Here is a 16,510-nt window from a genome sequence, read left to right as displayed (position 1 = left end):
TCCCCGCCCCCCTCCTTGGACCCCTGACCAACCCCACCGCAGCCCCACTCTTGACCGCCCCCCTCCCCTCCCACTCTCTCTGCATGGACACCACCCCTTCCCTCCGTCCCCCCCCCCCCCCATCCTCCCTGAGGACCAGGGTTGATCCTGCTCCCCCCCACACCCTCCCCCTTCTCCCTGACCCCCCGCTCTCTCCCCACAGGTGGTGACGGGCTCGGGGCTGGACTGCCAGAAGTCTGATGAGGAGTCCCGTGAACTGTTTGACCTGGCGCTGCGCGGCCTGCAGCTGCTGTCCAAGTGGAGCACGCACGTCATGGAGGTGGTGAGTGGGCTGGCCGCGGCGGGGACACCCTGACCGCTGAGCCACCAATCTCCGGCCCCTGGAGACACACTGACCCGCCAACCTCTGGCCCCTGGAGACACACTGAGCCGCCAACTTCCGGCCCCTGGAGACACACTGAGCCGCCAACCTCCGGCCCCTGGAGACACATTGACCCGCCAACCTCCGGCCCCTGGAGACACACTGACCGCTGAACGCTGATCCACTGACCCCGGCACAGGCAGCAGGCAGGGTTTAGGGTGGGGGGTGTGGTCTGGGTGGGGGTAGGTGGGAGAGGGTTAGGGGCAGAGTGGATGCTGTCTGCACACGACCCCATCCCCAGTACTCGTGGAAGCTGCTACACCCCATGGACAGGTTGGGCTGGGGGGTGGGAGGGGTGGGGGGTGGGATGGGGAAGGAGGGGTGGTTTGGGGAGGGGGGGTGTGAGTATGGTGCCTACACTCTGTCTCTCTCCCCCAGTACTCGTGGAAGCTGGTGCACCCCACGGATAAGTTCTGCAACAAGGACTGCCCGGGGCACGGCGGAGGAGTACGAACGAGCCACCCGCTACAACTACACCAGCGAGGAGAAGTTCGCCCTGGTCGAGGTGACCGGGGGGCCGGGGGACGGGAGCTGAGCGGCAGGGGATGTGTTGTGGGGGAGGGTGGGCTGGGGACGTGGGGACAGGGTCAGGGGATGTGTTGTGGGGGAGGGGGGGCTGGGGACGTGGGGACAGGGTCAGGGGATGTGTTGGGGAGGGGGGGCTGGGGTCGTGGGGGCAGGGTGAAGGGACAGGGTCGGGGGATGTGTTGGGGAGGGGGGGCTGGGGACGTGGGGGCAGGGTCAGGGGATGTGTTGGGGAGGGGGGGCTGGGGACGTGGGGACAGGGTGAAGGGTCAGGGGATGTGTTGTTGGGGAGGGTGGGCTGGGGACGTGGGGCAGGGTGAAGGGACAGGGTCGGGGGGACGAGAGGGGAGGACGGGGACGGGGAGACGGGTCCTGTCCACCGTGGGCTGGGTTGCCCCTCCCCCCACCCTAACCCTGCCCCCTTCCCCCCAGGTGATCGCCATGATCAAGGGGCTGCAGGTGTTGATGGGCCGAATGGAGAGCGTGTTTAACCAGGCCGTGCGCAACACCATCTACGCAGCGCTGCAGGACTTCGCCCAGATCACCCTCCGGGAGCCTCTTAGGCAGGCAACCCGCAAGAAGAAGAACGTGCTCGTCAGGTACCGGGGGAGACTGGGGGGGAGGGGGAGACTGGGGGGGATGGGGAGACTGGGGGGGAGGGGGAGACTGGGGGGGATGGGGAGACTGGGGGGGAGGGGAGACTGGGGGGAGGGGAGACTGGGGGGAGGGGAGACTGGGGGGGAGGGGAGACTGGGGGGAGGGGAGACTGGGGGGGGAGGGGAGACTGGGGGGAGGGGAGACTGGGGGGGAGGGGAGACTGGGGGGGAGGGGAGACTGGGGGGAGGGGAGACTGGGGGGGAGGGAGACTGGGGGGGAGGGAGGGGAGACTGGGGGGAGGGGAGACTGGGGGGGAGGGAGGGGAGACTGGGGGGGAGGGAGGGGAGACTGGGGGGGAGGGAGGGGAGACGGGGGGAGGGAGGGGAGACTGGGGGGGAGGGAGGGGAGACTGGGGGGGAGGGGAGACTGGGGGGGAGGGGAGACTGGGGGGGAGGGAGGGGAGACTGGGGGGAGGGAGACTGGGGGAGGGGAGACTGGGGGGGAGGGGAGACTGGGGGGGAGGGAGGGGAGACTGGGGGGGAGGGGAGACTGGGGGGGAAGGGAGACTGGGGGGGGAGGGGAGACTGGGGGGGAGGGGAGACTGGGGGGGGAGGGAGGGGAGACTGGGGGGGAGGGAGGGGAGACTGGGGGGAGGGAGACTGGGGGGAGGGGAGACTGGGGGGGGAGGGAGGGGAGACTGGGGGGAGGGAGGGGAGACTGGGGGGGAGGGAGGGGAGACTGGGGGGGAGGGAGGGGAGACTGGGGGGGAGGGAGGGGAGACTGGGGGGGAGGGAGGGGAGACTGGGGGGGAGGGGAGGGGAGACTGGGGGGGAGGGAGGGGAGACTGGGGGGGAGGGAGGGGAGACTGGGGGGGGAGGGGAGACTGGGGGAGAGGGAGGGGAGACGGGGGAGGGGAGACTGGGGGGGAGGGAGGGGAGACTGGGGGGGAGGGAGGGGAGACTGGGGGAGAGGGAGGGGAGACTGGGGGGGAGGGGAGACTGGGGGGAGGGGAGACTGGGGGGAGGGAGGGGAGACTGGGGGGAGACGGGGGAGGGGAGAGTGGGGGGGAGGGGAGACTGGGGGGAGGGGAGACTGGGGGGAGGGGAGACTGGGGGGGAGGGGAGACTGGGGGGGAGGGGAGACTGGGGGGAGGGGAGACGGGGGGAGGGAGGGGAGACTGGGGGGGAGGGAGGGGAGACTGGGGGAGAGGGAGGGGAGACTGGGGGGGAGGGGAGACTGGGGGGAGGGGAGACTGGGGGGAGGGAGGGGAGACTGGGGGGAGACGGGGGAGGGGAGAGTGGGGGGGAGGGGGAGACTGGGGGGGAGGGGAGACTGGGGGGAGGGGGAGACTGGGGGGGAGGGGAGACTGGGGGGGAGGGAGACTGGGGGGAGGGGAGACTGGGGGGGAGGGGAGACTGGGGGGGAGGGGAGACTGGGGGGGAGGGGAGACTGGGGGGAGGGGGACTGGGGCGGAGGGGGAGGTGTCCAGGGGAGAGGGGAGACTGGGGGAAAGGGAGGTAGACTGGGGGTTGGGGGGGGGGGTGGAAGGAGGAGAGGGGAGTGTAGGGGTGGTGGAAGGAAGGGGGAGAGGGGAGTCTGGGGGTAGCGAGAGATGGGAGACTGGGGGGGTGCAAGGGAGGGGGAGAGAGGGGCGATGGGGAGGCTGGAGGGGAGGGGAGTGAGACTCTGAGGTGGGCCACCTGCAAGAAGAAGAACGTCCTGGTCAGGTACTGGGGGAAGGGGTTGGAATGGGGACCAGGGAAGGGAGAAGTGCGGAGGAGGGGGGGGGGGTGGGCAGGGGATAGGAGTGCGGGTAGGGGAGGGGAGGGGAGAGGAATATGTGGGAGTGGGCAAAGTGGTACATAGGCCAGCGAGGAGGGGCCTGAGCGACAGTGAGCACTGCTGGAGATGGGGAGGTGGTTGATGATGGGGTAGGGTGGTGGGTGATGGGGGTGGGAATGAGGTGAGGGGGGGTGGGGTGGTGGGGTGATGGGGTGGTAGGGGGGTAGGGGTGAGGTGAGGGAGTGCTGGGGGTGGGAATGAGGTGAGGGGGGTAGGGTGGTGGGTGAGGGTGAGGGTGTGAGATGAGGGGGGTGGGGTGGTGGGTGATGATGGGGTAGGGTGGTGGGGGAGGGGGGGTGAGGGTGGGTAGGGTGGTGGGTGATGGGGGTGGGAATGTGGTGAGGGAGTGCTGGGGGTGGCTTTGGCGGGTCCTCACTGACCAGAGCTGACTCCCCCCGTTTCTCCCCCCCCGCCCCCAGTGTTCTGCAGGCCATCAGGAAGACCATCTGCGACTGGGAGAACGGCCGTGAGCCCCCCAACGACCCCTGCCTGAAGGGGGAGAAGGACCCCAAGGGCGGCTTTGACATCAAGGTGCCCAGGCGGGCGGTGGGCCCCTCCAGCACGCAGGTCAGCGGCCCTGAACAACCCCGCCCGGGGGCACGCGGGGGAGGGGTGGGGTGAGGGGTGGGTGGACACACGGGTGAGGGGTGGGGGGATGGGCGGGGGTAACACGTGGGGTGAGGGGTGGGGGGACACACGGGTGAGGGGGTGGGTGGACACACGGTGAGGGGTGGGGGGCGGGGGGGAGGGGTGGGGGGAGGGGTGGGTGGACACACGGGTGAGGGGTGGGGGGATGGGCGGGGTAACACGTGGGGTGAGGGGTGGGGGGACACGTGGACACACTGACCAGCAGACACTGACCAACAGACACTGACCAGCAGACACTGACCAGCAGACACTGACCAGCAGACACTGACCAGCAGACACTGACCAGCAGACAATGACCAGCAGACAATGACCAGCAGACAATGACCAGCAGACACTGACGGCTCTCTCCTCCCACAGCTGTACATGGTACGCACCATGCTGGAGTCTCTCATCGCTGACAAGAGCGGCTCCAAGAAGACTCTGCGCAGCAGCCTGGACGGGCCCATCGTCATCGCCATCGAGGACTTCCACAAGCAGTCCTTCTTCCACACCCACCTCCTCAACTTCAGCGGTACGGGGCGGCCCCCCACCTGGGGGGGACGGGAATGGGGTGGGGTCAGAGGGGGCAGTCCTCAACAGAGGGGCTGGACCATGCCATGCGGTGGGGGGGGGGGGTGGCTGGGTGATGGGGAAAGTGTCGGTGGGTGGGGGGAGAGTGATTAATGGGGAGAGTGTCGGTGCGTGGGGGGAAAGTGATTAATGGGGAGAGTGTTGGTGGAGGGGTGGGCGGGGGGTGGGAGGGGTGGGGTGGGGGGAGTGGGTGATGGGGAGAGTGCCGGTGGGTGGGGGGGAGAGTGATTAATGGGGAGAGTGTTGGTGGGAGGGGGGGTGGGAGGGGTGGGGGTGGGGGGAGTGGGTGATGGGGAGAGTGTCAGTGGGAGGGGTGAGAGGATATGGGTGGGAGGGGTGGGGGGGAGGGTGATTAATGGGGAGAGTGTTGGTGGGAGGGGTGGGGTTGGTGGGAGGGGTGGGGGGAATGGGTGATGGGGAGAGTGTCAGTGGGTGGGGGGAGGGAGATTAATGGGGAGAGTGTCGGTGGGAGGGGTGGGGGGGAGGATATGGGTGGGAGGGGTGGGGTGGGTGATGGGGAGAGTGTCGGTGGGAGGGGAGGATATGGGTGGGAGGGGTGGGGTGGGTGATGGGGAGTGTCGGTGGGAGGGGTGGGGGGGAGGATATGGGTGGGTGGGGGGAGTGGGTGATGGGGAAAGTGTCGGTGGGTGGGGGGAGGGTGATTAATGGGGAGAGTGTCGGTGGGAGGGGTGGGGGGGAGGATATGGGTGGGAGGGGTGGGGTGGGTGATGGGGAGTGTCGGTGGGAGGGGTGGGGGGGAGGATATGGGTGGGTGGGGGGAGTGGGTGATGGGGAAAGTGTCGGTGGGAGGGGTGGGGGGGGAGGATATGGGCGGGAGGGGTGGGGTGGGTGATGGGGAGTGTCGGTGGGAGGGGTGGGGGGGAGGATATGGGTGGGTGGGGGGGAGTGGGTGGGGGGAGTGGGTGATGGGGAAAGTGTCGGTGGGTGGGTGGAGGGTGATTAATGGGGAGAGTGTCAGTGGGAGGGGTGCGGAGGGGTGAGGGGTCGGTGGGGTGACTGTGGTTGGGTGAGGGAGGTGAGCAGTGGCTCGGTGCCTTGCCTCTGTGAGGCAGTGACCATTCCTGATGTGCTGCTCTATCTGCAGAGTCCCTCCAGCAGTGCTGTGACCTGTCCCAGCTCTGGTTCCGAGAGTTCTTCCTGGAGTTGACCATGGGTCGCCGCATCCAGTTCCCCATCGAGATGTCCATGCCTTGGATCCTGACCGACCACATCCTGGAGACCAAGGAACCCTCCATGATGGAGTAAGTTGGGAGGTCACGTTGCAGTTGTATGAGGTGTAGGTGAGGCCACATTTAGAGTATTGTGTTCAGATTTGGTCACCCTGGTTTTGCAAAGATGCCATCAAGCTGGAAAGAGTGCTGAGACGATTTACTAGGATGTTGCCAGGACTCGAGGGCCTGAGGTTGCCAGAACTCGAGGTTGAGCAGCCTAGAACTTTATTCCTTGGAACTCAGGATGAGCAGTAATCTTATCGAGGAGTTTAAAGTCATGAGAGGACTAGATAGGGTGAATGCAGTCTTTTACCCAGCGTAGGGGAATCAAGATCCAGAGGACAAAGGTTTAAGGAGAGAGGGGGAAAGATTTAATAGGAACCTGAGGGGCAAATTTTCAGACAGAGGTGATGGTTATATGGATCGAGCTGCCAGAGGAGGTATTGAAGCAGGAACTATAACAGCATTTAAAAGATAGACGCAAAGTGCTGGAGAAACTCAACGGTCAGGCAGCATCTCTGGAGAACATGCATTGGTGCTGTTTCAAGTTGGGACCCTTCTTCACACCATAGAGCACTTGCATCGATTTATATAAAACATTATAGCATTTAAACGATACTTAGACTCGTACATGGATAGGAAAGGTTTAGAGTGATATGGGCCCAGGTGGAACTAGTGTAGTTGGGGCATCATGGTTGGCCTGGCTGCGATGATCCGCAGGGCCTGTTTCTGTGCTGTGTGGCTGAGGTAGTCACACAGCAGACACAGGCCCTTCAGCTCATTGCATCTAACCTGACCAAGATCCTCCACGGACACCATGTTTGCCAGCGCCCTGCTGAGCCTTTGGTATGTTGTGGTTTTCAGATACGTGCTGTACCCATTGGACCTGTACAACGACAGTGCCTACTACACCCTGACCAAGTTCAAGAAGCAGTTCCTGTACGATGAGATCGAAGCGGAGGTGAGACATCTCCCCGCGTGGGTCCCTGGGAGACACAGACGTAACCAGCCGACCATCACCACTCCCTAACCCCATCACCACTCCCTGACCCCATCGCCACTCCCTGACCCCATCACCACTGCCTGACCCCATCGCCACTCCCTGACCCCATCGCCATTCCCTGACCCCATCGCCGCTCCCTGACCCCATCGCCACTCCCTGACCCCATCGCCACTCCCTGACCCCATCGCCACTCCCTGACCCCCATCGCCACTCCCTGACCCCATCGCCACTCCCTGACCCCATCGCCACTCCCTGACCCCATCCCCTCTCCCTGACCCCATTCCACTCCCTGACCCCATCGCCATTCCCTGACCCCATCGCCACTCCCTGACCCCATCGCCACTCCCTGACCCCATCGCCACTCCCTGACCCCATCGCCACTCCCTGACCCCATCGCCACTCCCTGACCCCATCGCCACTCCCTGACCCCATCGCCACTCCCTGACCCCATCGCCACTCCCTGACCCCATCGCCACTCCCTGACCCCATCGCCACTGCCTGACCCCATCGCCACTCCCTGACCCCATCGCCACTCCCTGACCCCATCCCCACTCCCTGACCCCATCCCCACTCCCTGACCCCATCCCCACTCCCTGACCCCATCCCACTCCCTGACCCCATCGCCACTTCCTGACCCCATCGCCACTCCCTGACCCCATCGCCACTCCCTGACCCCATCGCCACTCCCTGACCCCATCGCCACTCCCTGACCCCAACTCACCCTCTCTCTCCAGGAGCAGCTCAGCACTGATTTCCCCTCCACCCCCTCTCCAAGCTGGCACACCCCGGGCTGGTCTTGCTATTGCTGGACCAACGTGGAGCTCAATGTGGAGAATCTCAGCAGCAATTTGCTGTTGGGATGTCCGTCCTTGAAGCCTTGAGAGCAAAGTGGAGACCAGATGGCAGTAACCTTACTGATCTATAGGCAAAAATGAATGTTGCTGTACCTTGGTACAAATGATAATAAACCATTGAACATCAACCATCTCTGGGGTAACCGTGAGGGTTCACGGGAGACGGGGGAGACCAGACCCCTGGGGTAACCGTGAGGGGCCATGGGAGATGGGGGAGACCAGACCGCTGGGGTAACAGTGAGGGTCCATGGGAGACTGAACTGCCCTTACTCCCTGTGATGGTGGGCGTGGGATGGAGGCAGCAAGTGCCCCTGGTCATGATCCTCTTGCTTTGTGCCCTAGGTGAACCTGTGCTTTGATCAGTTTGTTTACAAGTTGGCCGATCAGATCTTCGCTTACTACAAGGCTATGGCCGGCAGGTAGGTGACCCAGGTCTACAGCGTCTGACCCTGTCAACAACCGCCATGAAAATGGTGCCATCATCTCCAGAGGCAACTTGTCCCATTGAGACTGGGCCACCTCCTCAGCTCAGATGGTGGCACGGCACAAAAACAGGCTTTTCGGCCCACCAGATCCATGCCGACCATTTGCCAATCTACTCAGCGTGCTGCCCCCTGGGGGTGGTGGTGGAGGCAGATATATTAGTGGTGTTTAAGAGACTTTTGGATAAGTATATGGATGTGCAGGGAATGGAGGGATATGGATCATATGCAGGCAGATAAGAGTTGGTCTTGACATCATGGACATTGTGGGCAGAAGGGTCTGTTTAGTTTAGTTTAGAAATAAAGTACGGAAACAGGCCCTTCAGCCCACTGCGTCCGTGCCAACCAGCGTTTCCCGTACACTAACATTATACTACACACTAGGGACAATTTGCAATTATACCAAGCCAATTAACCTACAAACCTGTACGTCTTTGGAGTGTGGATGGAAACCAGAGATCCCGGAGAAAGCCCATCCAGGTCACGGAGAGAAGGTACAAACTCCGTACAGACAGCACCCGTAGTCAGGATCGAACCCGGTCTCTGGCGCAGTGAGAGAGATTAACTCGACTGCTGAACCACTGTGCTGCCTGTTCCTATGTGCTACTGTTCTGTCTCTATCGTCGTGTGGTTGCTCAAGGGTGGGGCTAGTTTCAGGTTTAAAGTCAGGTTTATTGTGATCTGCATAAGTGCAGTGAGGTACAGGTACAGTGAGAGCATTGCAGGTACATAGACACAAACACATCAATTGTACGTGAATCACACGTAAATCGCATGTCAAAAAGAATGAAGACTGCAAAAACAATTCAGAATTCGTGCAGACCCCAGAAGTGCAAGGGGTGGGCAGTAGTCTTCCAGTGCTGAGGTAGGATGAGAGACTTGTGCGGGTCGCTTTCTGAACCTGGTGGTATGGGACTTCAGGCTTCTGTACCTCCTGCCCGATGGTAGCAGTGAGAAGAGGGCACGACCCGTATGCTGGGGATCCTTGATGATAGATGCTGCCTTGAGTCAGTGCCTGGTGTAGATGTTTTGATGGAGGGGTGGTGGGCCTCTGATGGACAGGGTAGAGTCCACCACTCTCTGCAGCCTCTTGCGTTCTTGTGTGTTGGAATTGCCATACCGGGCTTTTGTGCTAAGTCAGGATGCTTCTTAGAGTGCATCTGATGGAGATGGATGTAAAGTGGAGAGCAGTCTAGAAATGATACTAATCCAACCCTCGGATTAAAGTGGGATTATTTGATGGATGCGTGGAATCACGAACCAGGTGACATGAGTTTTCATGTGAAGGATAAGATTTAACAGGGTTTTTCAAACAGGGTGGTGGGTGTTTGGAACCAGCTGTCAGAGGAGCTAGTTGAGGCAGGTACTACAACAGCATTTAAAACACACTTGGAAAGGTGGATGGGAATGTTTAGAGGAATATGGGCCAAACATGGGCAGATGGGACTAGTGTAGATAAGACTAGTATAGATGGGACTAGTGTGGATGGGACTAGTGTGGATGGGACTAGTGTGGATGGGACTAGTGTGGATGGGATTAGTGCAGGTGGGACTAGTGCGGATGGGACTAGTGCGGATGGGACTAGTGCTGGTGGAACTAGTGCAGATGGAACTAGTGGGGATGGGACCAGTGCGGATGGGACTAGTGCGGATGGGACCAGTGCGGATGGGACCAGTGAGGATGGGACTAGTGAGGATGGGACTAGTGAGGATGGGACTAGTGCGGATGGGACTAGTGCAGGTGGAACTAGTGCGGATGGGACTAGTGGGGATGGGACTAGTGCGGATGGGATTAGTGCGGATGGGACTAGTGCGGATGGGACTAGTGCAGGTGGGACTAGTGCGGATGGGACTAGTGCGGATGGGACTAGTGCTGGTGGGACTAGTGAGGATGGGACTAGTGAGGATGGGACTAGTGCAGGTGGAACTAGTGCGGATGGAACTAGTGCGGATGGGACCAGTGAGGATGGGACCAGTGGAGATGGGACTAGTGGAGATGGGACTAGTGCTGGTGGGACTAGTGAGGATGGGACTAGTGAGGATGGGACCAGTGGAGATGGGACCAGTGGAGATGGGACCAGTAGAGATGGGACCAGTGTAGGTGGGTCTAGTGGAGATGAGACTAGTGGAGATGGGGCATGTTGGTGTGGGTGTGTTGGGCCCCAAGGTCGGGTCAGTCTCGGACTCTGACAGCGGCTCTCTCTCTCTCTCTCTCTCTCTCTCTCTCTTTCTCTCTCTCCGCAGCGTGCTGTTGGATAAAAGGTTCCGGGCCGAGTGCAAGAACTATGGAGTGATCATCCCCTACCCCCCCTCCAACCGTTATGAGACCCTGCTGAAGCAACGGCACGTGCAGGTGCGGGCAAAGGGAGGGGTGAGGAGAGAAGGATGGGGTGGAGGGTGAGGGCGAGGGTCAGGCCAGGTTGCTGAGGGGTGGGGGTGTGCGGGGCCAGGAAGCCCCAGGGCAAGGGGTGAGGGGAGGGTGGGGGTGTGTGGGGCCAGGAAGCCCCAGGGCAAGGGGTGAGGGGCCAGGAAGCCCCAGGGCAAGGGGTGAGGGGAGGGTTGGGGGGGGGGGTGGGGTTGAGGGCTAGGGGCCTGAGGAGGAGGCTTGGAGTGGGGGGGAGGCAGAGAGGGGAGGGACCCAGAGTGGGTGAGGGTCTGGGGTTGATCTGCCACTGTCTCTGCAGCTCCTGGGCCGGTCCATCGACCTGAACCGCCTGATCACACAGCGTATCTCAGCCGCCATGTACAAGTCCCTGGATCACGCCATCAGTCGCTTCGAGAGTGAAGACCTCACCTCTGTTGTGGTAAGGAGTCGGGATCTGCCTCAACCACCTCCTTTGGCAGTTTGTTCCATACACCCACCACCCACTGTGTGTTAGGTTTAATAGCTAACGGGGTAGTGGGTGGGGAGGGGGTGGGGTTGGGGGGAGGGGTTGGGGGGAGGTAGTGGTGGGTGAGGTTGAGGGGAGGGAGTGGTGGGTGGGGTTGAGGGGGAGTGGGGTTGTGGGGGAGGGGTTGGTGGGTGGGGTTGGGGGGAGGGGTTGGTGGGTGGGGTTGGGGGGAGGGGGTGGTGTGTGGGGTTGGGGGGAGGGGGTGGTGTGTGGGGTTGGGGGTGGTGTTGGGGGAGGGGGTGGTGTGTGGGGTTGGGGGGAGGGGGTGGTGTGTGGGGTTGGGGGGAGGGGGTGGTGTGGGGTTGGGGGGGAGGGGGTGGTGTGGGGTTGAGGGGAGGGGTTGATGGGTGGGGTTGAGGGGGAGTGGGGGGTGGGATTGAGGGGAGGGAGTGGTGGGTGGGGTTGGGGGGAGTGGGGTTGTGGGGAGGGGTTGGTGGGTGGGGTTGAGGGGAGGGAGTGGTGGGTGTGGGGTGGGGGGTGAGGTTGGGGGAGGGGGTGGTGGGTGGGGTTGAGGGGGAGTGGGGGGTGGGGTTGAGGGGGAGTGGGGGGTGGGGTTGAGGGGAGGGAGTGGTGGGTGGGGTTGTGGGGGGTGGGGTTGAGGGGAGGGAGTGGTGGGTGGGGTTGTGGGGGGTGGGGTTGAGGGGGGAGGTGGGGAGTGTTGGGGTGGGGGTTGTGAGCTACAGCAGCTGTAACTCTGTATCCCCACAGGAGCTGGAGTGGCTATTTGAGGTGAACCGACTGACCCACCGCCTGCTCTCCAAACACATGACGCTGGACAGCTTTGACGCCATGTTCCGCGAGGCCAATCACAACGTCTCCGCTCCCTACGGACGAATCACGCTCCACGTCTTCTGGGAACTCAACTTCGATTTCCTTCCCAATTACTGTTACAACGGCTCCACCAACCGGTCAGTGGCCCAGTCTGTCCCTGCCCTGCCCCTGCCCCTGCCCTGTCCCTGCCCCTGCCCTGCCCCTGCCCCTGCCCCTGCCCTGTCCCTGCCCCTGCCCTGCCCCTGCCCCTGCCCCTGCCCCTGCCCCTGCCCCTGCCCTGCCCCTGCCCCTGCCCCTGCCCCTGCCCCTGCCCCTGCCCCGCCCCTGCCCCTGACCTGCCCCTGCCCCTGCCCCTGCCCCTGCCCCTGCCCCTGCCCCGCCCCGCCCCTGCCCCTGCCCCTGCCCCTGCCCTGCCCCTGCCCCTGCCCCTGCCCTGCCCCTGCCCCTGCCCCTGCCCCTGCCCCTGCCCCTGCCCTGCCCCTGTCCCTGCCCCTGCCCCTGCCCCTGCCCCTGCCCTGCCCCTGCCCCTGCCCCTGCCCCTGCCCCTGCCCCTGGAATGTGTGATGGGACCGGACGGGACAGGACGGGGCGGAGGGAGTTACACTCTGTCCCTGAGCCCTTTTTTTTTACATCCATTTTTTATTTAAACAACCTCAATTGCTTTCCAGAGAATTCTACCAGCAGCAAAATTCCAATTTAAAGCATCATTTGAATTCCCCAAAGAAACATGTGAAGTCATGAGGAATAGAAGGCTGCTGTTCGACAGCAGTAAGTGGGCCCTCACAGCACGCCTCCATCATCCACGCTAGTTTGCAGTGCACAGGGCAAAATGAATAACGGACTCTGCATCACACTGCCTGCCACAGGTTTGGGACAGAGGAAGCTTCACTCTGCCTGACCCCAGGTGTGTGTGTGACGGGTCAGAGGGCGCTGCACTCTGTGTCTGACCCCAGGTGTGTGTGTGTGACGGGTCAGAGGAAGCTTCACTCTGCCTGACCCCAGGTGTGTGTGTGTGACGGGTCAGAGGAAGCTGCTCTCTGTGTCTGACCCCAGGTGTGTGTGTGACTGGTCAGAGGGCGCTGCACTCTGCCTGACCCTAGGAGTGTGTGTGATGGGACAGAGGAAGCTTCACTCTGTGTCTGACCCCAGGTGTGTGTGTGTGACGGGTCAGAGGAAGCTTCACTCTGCCTGACCCCAGGTGTGTGTGTGACGGGTCAGAGGAAGCTTCACTCTGTGTCTGACCCCAGGTGTGTGTGTGACGGGTCAGAGGAAGCTTCACTCTGCCTGACCCCAGGTGTGTGTGTGACGGGTCAGAGGAAGCTTCACTCTGCCTGACCCCAGGTGTGTGTGTGACGGGTCAGAGGAAGCTTCACTCTGTGTCCGACCCTTTTTTTTACATTGACAACGAGTCTTTATTTCACTTTACTTCATAATCACAGTACTAGTACTGGAAGGATCAACACTGCCACATAGTAATTTACAAACATCAGGGGCACACGGACGTAGGCCCGGAAGACTCGGGCAGCCCGGACCCGCCAATGGTCACCATGGCCAAGTCCAGGAGCAAACTGACAGGGAAAACCGTCCCCCCGTCCCCCCTCCGTACCGTCACCAAATATCAACAGCGGCTCCCTCATCGGACGACATCAATACTTTATAAATCAAAATCTTTCTACTGTTGCTGTGAATCATCACATCCCAGTGGTTAGCCAGTTTACACAGTCACAGTTACAAAGTACTGGGAAGGTCAATACTGCCAGTTAGCAGTTTGCAAACATTCAGAAGTGTTGGTCTGAAATGCACCCACCACTCAAGGAGCAGCCCCCTTGGGCTCCCCCACCTGTTCAGATTTTACTATGAAAACTATGACTTCCCACTGACCTTCAAGTCTGCGATGGCCTCCAAAGTGAGGTTATTTTGTAAATTTGTTATAACTCCACATTTACGCCTCATCAACGAAAACAATAGTAGCTCTGAGTGGTCGTCACCTTTGAGGAGTGGCTCGATAAATGTTATTAAATCAAAATCCTACTGCTGTTGCTCCAACATTTAATGAAAGGTCTAATTAAGGAGTGTCCAGAAAGACAACAAAAGCAGTATTCTCCAGATGAACAAGGAATGTCCGTGTCGAGCTTCCCCGCTGAAGTTGCATATTCTGAAGGGTTCTTTGCTAGGTCCAGTACTTTGTAACTGTGCCTGCCTCCAGCTTCACCGGGAATCCAAACTCCAACTGACCTGGGCTGGGTAAATCAATACGGGAGGGAGGTTTTCGATGTAAACAACCACAACATTGATCAACTCTCAGCTCCCACTTTTCCAAGTGCCCTTGGCAATCCACCAGCCACTGCCGCTCCTATGTCTCAAAGTGACACAAGCAGATTCCTCACAAATTGAAGCCATTTAAAATTTTAAAAAAGTCTCTGAGGTCCGGTGACCCTGGGAGTGTGTGATGGGACTCTGTGCCTGACCCCCGGGAGTGAGTGACATTAACCCTGTGATTTCCCCCCCACCCCTCTCTCTCTCTCTCTCTCTCTCTCTCTCTCTCTCCGCTGGTGATCACGGACCTCGTTGCCCCCATGTGTGTGGCCAGGTTTGTCCGCACTGCCATTCCCTTCACGGATGAGCCGCAGCGGGACAAGCCAGCCAGTGTCCAGCCCTACTACTTGTACGGCTCCAAGGTGAGTCAAGGGCACAGGCTGCCTGCCGGTGGTGTCAGTGGGGCCGGTGGTGTCAGTGGGGCCGGTGGTGTCAGTGGGGCCGGTGGTGTCAGTGGGGCCGGTGGTGTCAGTGGGGCCGGTGGTGTCAGTGGGGCCGGTGGTGTCAGTGGGGCCGGTGGTGTCAGTGGGGCCGGTGGTGTCAGTGGGGCCGGTGGTGTCAGTGGGGCCGGTGGTGTCAGTGGGGCCGGTGGTGTCAGTGGGGCCGGTGGTGTCAGTGGGGCCGGTGGTGTCAGTGGGGCCGGTGGTGTCAGTGGGGCTGGTGGTGTCAGTGGGGCCGGTGGTGTCAGTAACCTGTCACTGCCCAACACATGTCCCAACCCTGATGGTTCATCAGCGTTGGGTGTGTGGTGGGCAACACAGAGGGGGATGCAGCTCCCTCAGGGGTGGGGAGACCAGTGGCTCAGCAGTGGTCTTCTGGGACCCCCATCCTGTGTCAGGGTGGGACCTGTATAACTGGGGGTCTGTGTACCTGGGATGTCAGGGTGGGGGTTTGTGTACCTGGGATGTCAGGGTGGGGGTCTGTGTACCTGGGATGTCAGGGTGGGGGTCTGTGTACCTGGGATGTCAGGGTGGGGTCTGTGTACCTGGGAGTCTGTGTAACTGGGTGTCAGGGTGGGGGTCTGTACCTGGGTGTCAGGGTGGGGGTCTGTGTACCTGGGTGTCAGGGTGGGGGTCTGTGTACCTGGGTGTCAGGGTGGGGGTCTGTACCTGGGTGTCAGGGTGGGGGTCTGTACCTGGGTGTCAGGGTGGGGGTCTGTGTACCTGGGTGCAGGGTGGGGGTCTGTACCTGGGTGTCAGGGTGGGGGTCTGTGTCCCTGGGGTGTCAGGGTGGGGGTCTGTACCTGGGTGTCAGGGTGGGGGTCTGTGTCCCTGGGGTGTCAGGGTGGGGGTCTGTACCTGGGTGTCAGGGTGGGGGTCTGTACCTGGGTGTCAGGGTGGGGGTCTGTGTCCCTGGGGTGTCAGGGTGGGGGTCTGTGTCCCTGGGGTGTCAGGGTGGGGGTCTGTACCTGGGTGTCAGGGTGGGGGTCTGTACCTGGGTGTCAGGGTGGGGGTCTGTGTCCCTGGGGTGTCAGGGTGGGGGTCTGTGTCCCTGGGGTGTCAGGGTGGGGGTCTGTACCTGGGTGTCAGGGTGGGGGTCTGTACCTGGGTGTCAGGGTGGGGGTCTGTGTCCCTGGGGTGTCAGGGTGGGGGTCTGTGTCCCTGGGGTGTCAGGGTGGGGGTCTGTACCTGGGTGTCAGGGTGGGGGTCTGTACCTGGGTGTCAGGGTGGGGGTCTGTGTACCTGGGTGTCAGGGTGGGGGTCTGTACCTGGGTGTCAGGGTGGGGGTCTGTACCTGGGTGTCAGGGTGGGGGTCTGTGTACCTGGGTGTCAGGGTGGGGGTCTGTACCTGGGTGTCAGGGTGGGGGTCTGTACCTGGGTGTCAGGGTGGGGGTCTGTGTACCTGGGTGTCAGGGTGGGGGTCTGTGTACCTGGGTGTCAGGGGTGTGGGTGTTTGATGTACCCTGCCTGGGCCTGTCTCCGCAGTGAGTGGAGCTCCGGAGATGGAATTGGTTGGTTTATTATTGTCACCTGTACCGAGAATAAGTGAAAAACGTTGTGTCTGTGTGTGCTAGCCAGTCCAATGACGCTGTGTGAGTGGAATAACATAGAACTAGTGTGAACGGGTAATCGCTGGTCTGTGTGGACTTGTGGGCCACATGAAGGGTTGGCGAGGTTGGTGTTATCATATCATCATATATCTACAGCCGGAAACAGGCCTTTTCGGCCCTCCAAGTCCGTGCCGCCCAGCGATCCCCGTACATTAACACTATCCTACACCCACTAGGGACAATTTTTACATTTACCCAGCCAATTAACCTACATACCTGTACGTCTTTGGAGTTGAGGCATGGGAGGTCAGGTTTTGGCAAGGAGTGAGATTGGACAGAATTATAGAGTGGTAGAAGGATCATCGAGTG

At 61.5% G+C, this 16,510-nt stretch overlaps 1 protein-coding gene across 1 annotated transcript in view; it reads left to right on the top strand.

Annotated features, from left to right (window-relative positions):
* Positions 1 to 200: 200 nt before the first annotated feature.
* LOC144600169 (cytoplasmic FMR1-interacting protein 2) overlaps positions 201 to 16,510 on the top strand; it is a 28,997-nt gene continuing 12,687 nt past the window's right edge. The window contains exons 1-12 of the mRNA XM_078411650.1: positions 201 to 322; positions 800 to 926; positions 1,379 to 1,545; positions 3,805 to 3,952; positions 4,391 to 4,544; positions 5,709 to 5,865; positions 6,700 to 6,796; positions 8,035 to 8,111; positions 10,418 to 10,526; positions 10,858 to 10,977; positions 11,773 to 11,972; positions 14,426 to 14,513. Coding sequence (XP_078267776.1) covers positions 240 to 322; positions 800 to 926; positions 1,379 to 1,545; positions 3,805 to 3,952; positions 4,391 to 4,544; positions 5,709 to 5,865; positions 6,700 to 6,796; positions 8,035 to 8,111; positions 10,418 to 10,526; positions 10,858 to 10,977; positions 11,773 to 11,972; positions 14,426 to 14,513 — 1,527 coding nt within the window. The 5' untranslated portion in view covers positions 201 to 239. The remainder of the gene's footprint in view (positions 323 to 799; positions 927 to 1,378; positions 1,546 to 3,804; positions 3,953 to 4,390; positions 4,545 to 5,708; positions 5,866 to 6,699; positions 6,797 to 8,034; positions 8,112 to 10,417; positions 10,527 to 10,857; positions 10,978 to 11,772; positions 11,973 to 14,425; positions 14,514 to 16,510) is intronic.

This window comes from Rhinoraja longicauda, chromosome 14 (genome assembly GCF_053455715.1).
Source record: "Rhinoraja longicauda isolate Sanriku21f chromosome 14, sRhiLon1.1, whole genome shotgun sequence".
In the NCBI taxonomy this organism is placed as follows: Eukaryota; Metazoa; Chordata; class Chondrichthyes; order Rajiformes; family Arhynchobatidae; genus Rhinoraja; species Rhinoraja longicauda.
The sequence above is the reverse complement of the archived record's forward strand: the minus strand, read 5'-3'. Positions and strand labels throughout refer to the sequence as shown.